General features: G+C 64.2%; 1 protein-coding gene across 1 annotated transcript in view; it reads right to left on the reverse strand.

The window, feature by feature from the left end:
• ZRANB2 (zinc finger RANBP2-type containing 2) overlaps positions 1-736 on the reverse strand; it is a 10106-nt gene extending 9370 nt beyond the window's left edge. Inside the window, exons 1-2 of the mRNA XM_015635633.2 lie at positions 685-736; positions 402-510 (exon numbers count right to left, since the gene is read on the reverse strand). Of these exons, the coding sequence (XP_015491119.2) occupies positions 402-490 (89 nt within the window). The 5' untranslated portion in view covers positions 491-510; positions 685-736. The remainder of the gene's footprint in view (positions 1-401; positions 511-684) is intronic.
• Between the last annotated feature and the right edge of the window lie 296 nt (positions 737-1032).

Raw genomic sequence — 1032 nt, forward strand, 5'->3', positions numbered from 1 at the left:
CCATGGCAGGGACAGCTCCCACTGTCCCAGGCTGCTCCAAACCCATCCAGCCTGGCCTTGGGCACTGCCAGGGATCCAGGGACAGCCCCAGCTGGTCTGGGCACGCTGGGCCAGTGCCTCACACCCTCCCAGGGAAGGCAGCACCTCCAAACATCGTGGGGGTGGCACTTCCAGCTCCACATTCCCTCCAAACCTGGGCAGTGTCTCAGCTTATCAAACCTGTCCTTTCTCCTGGGCAGCGCTGCCGTTCCAAACCTTCCTGCTGCCCCGTTAATTAAGTGCTGTGCAGCAAACGAGTGCTGACCCCAGAGCACACCCCGGGGCTGTGGCCCTGAGCCCTGCTGTCCCTGCAGCAGCAGGAATTTCCAGGGAAAAGCAGGAGCTGTGTGTTTGGAGCCTACGTTTTGCACTGCCAGTCGTTGGCGCTGAACAGCCCCCGGCTCTTCTCCGCCAGCGTCTTCCCGATCTCCGTCCCCCCTGCCTTCATCATCTTGGCCTCCGTCGTCTTCTCTGCAGGGAGAGACACACAGCTCCTCAAACAGCAGCCTCAGAACTCACGGGAAATATTTAACAGCTTTTAAATAAAAATAGGTGAACTCCTCAAACAGCTTCGGGTCGATAGTTATTTTTACTGCTGTTTTATGGGGCGGAGAGGGGACAAGGTGTGTGCTGCTGGGGACTCACCTCTGCCGCATCTGTTGCAGCTCGTTCTCCTGGCGAAGTTGACGTTCCCGCACCTGGGCACGGAGCAGAGCACGGGGCCGGGATTAAACCGGGCTGGACTCGCCCATCGGGGGCTCCGCACCCGCCCCGAGCGCCCCGATTTACCCGCGCCGAACCCCCTGAGGCCGTGCCGGGCCCGGGGCCGTGTCCCCCCCATCCCCGAGCCGGCGGCCGCGGCTCCCGGTGTCCCTGCGCCTGTCCCGCTCCCGCTCGGTCCCGCTCCCGGTCCCGGTCCCTGCCTCGCTCCCCGTCCCCGCTCCCGGTGCTCTCCGCTCCCTGCCCCGCTCCAGTTCGGCGCCCCGCCCGGCT

Source organism: Parus major, chromosome 8 (genome assembly GCF_001522545.3).
Source record: "Parus major isolate Abel chromosome 8, Parus_major1.1, whole genome shotgun sequence".
Lineage (NCBI taxonomy): Eukaryota > Metazoa > Chordata > Aves > Passeriformes > Paridae > Parus > Parus major.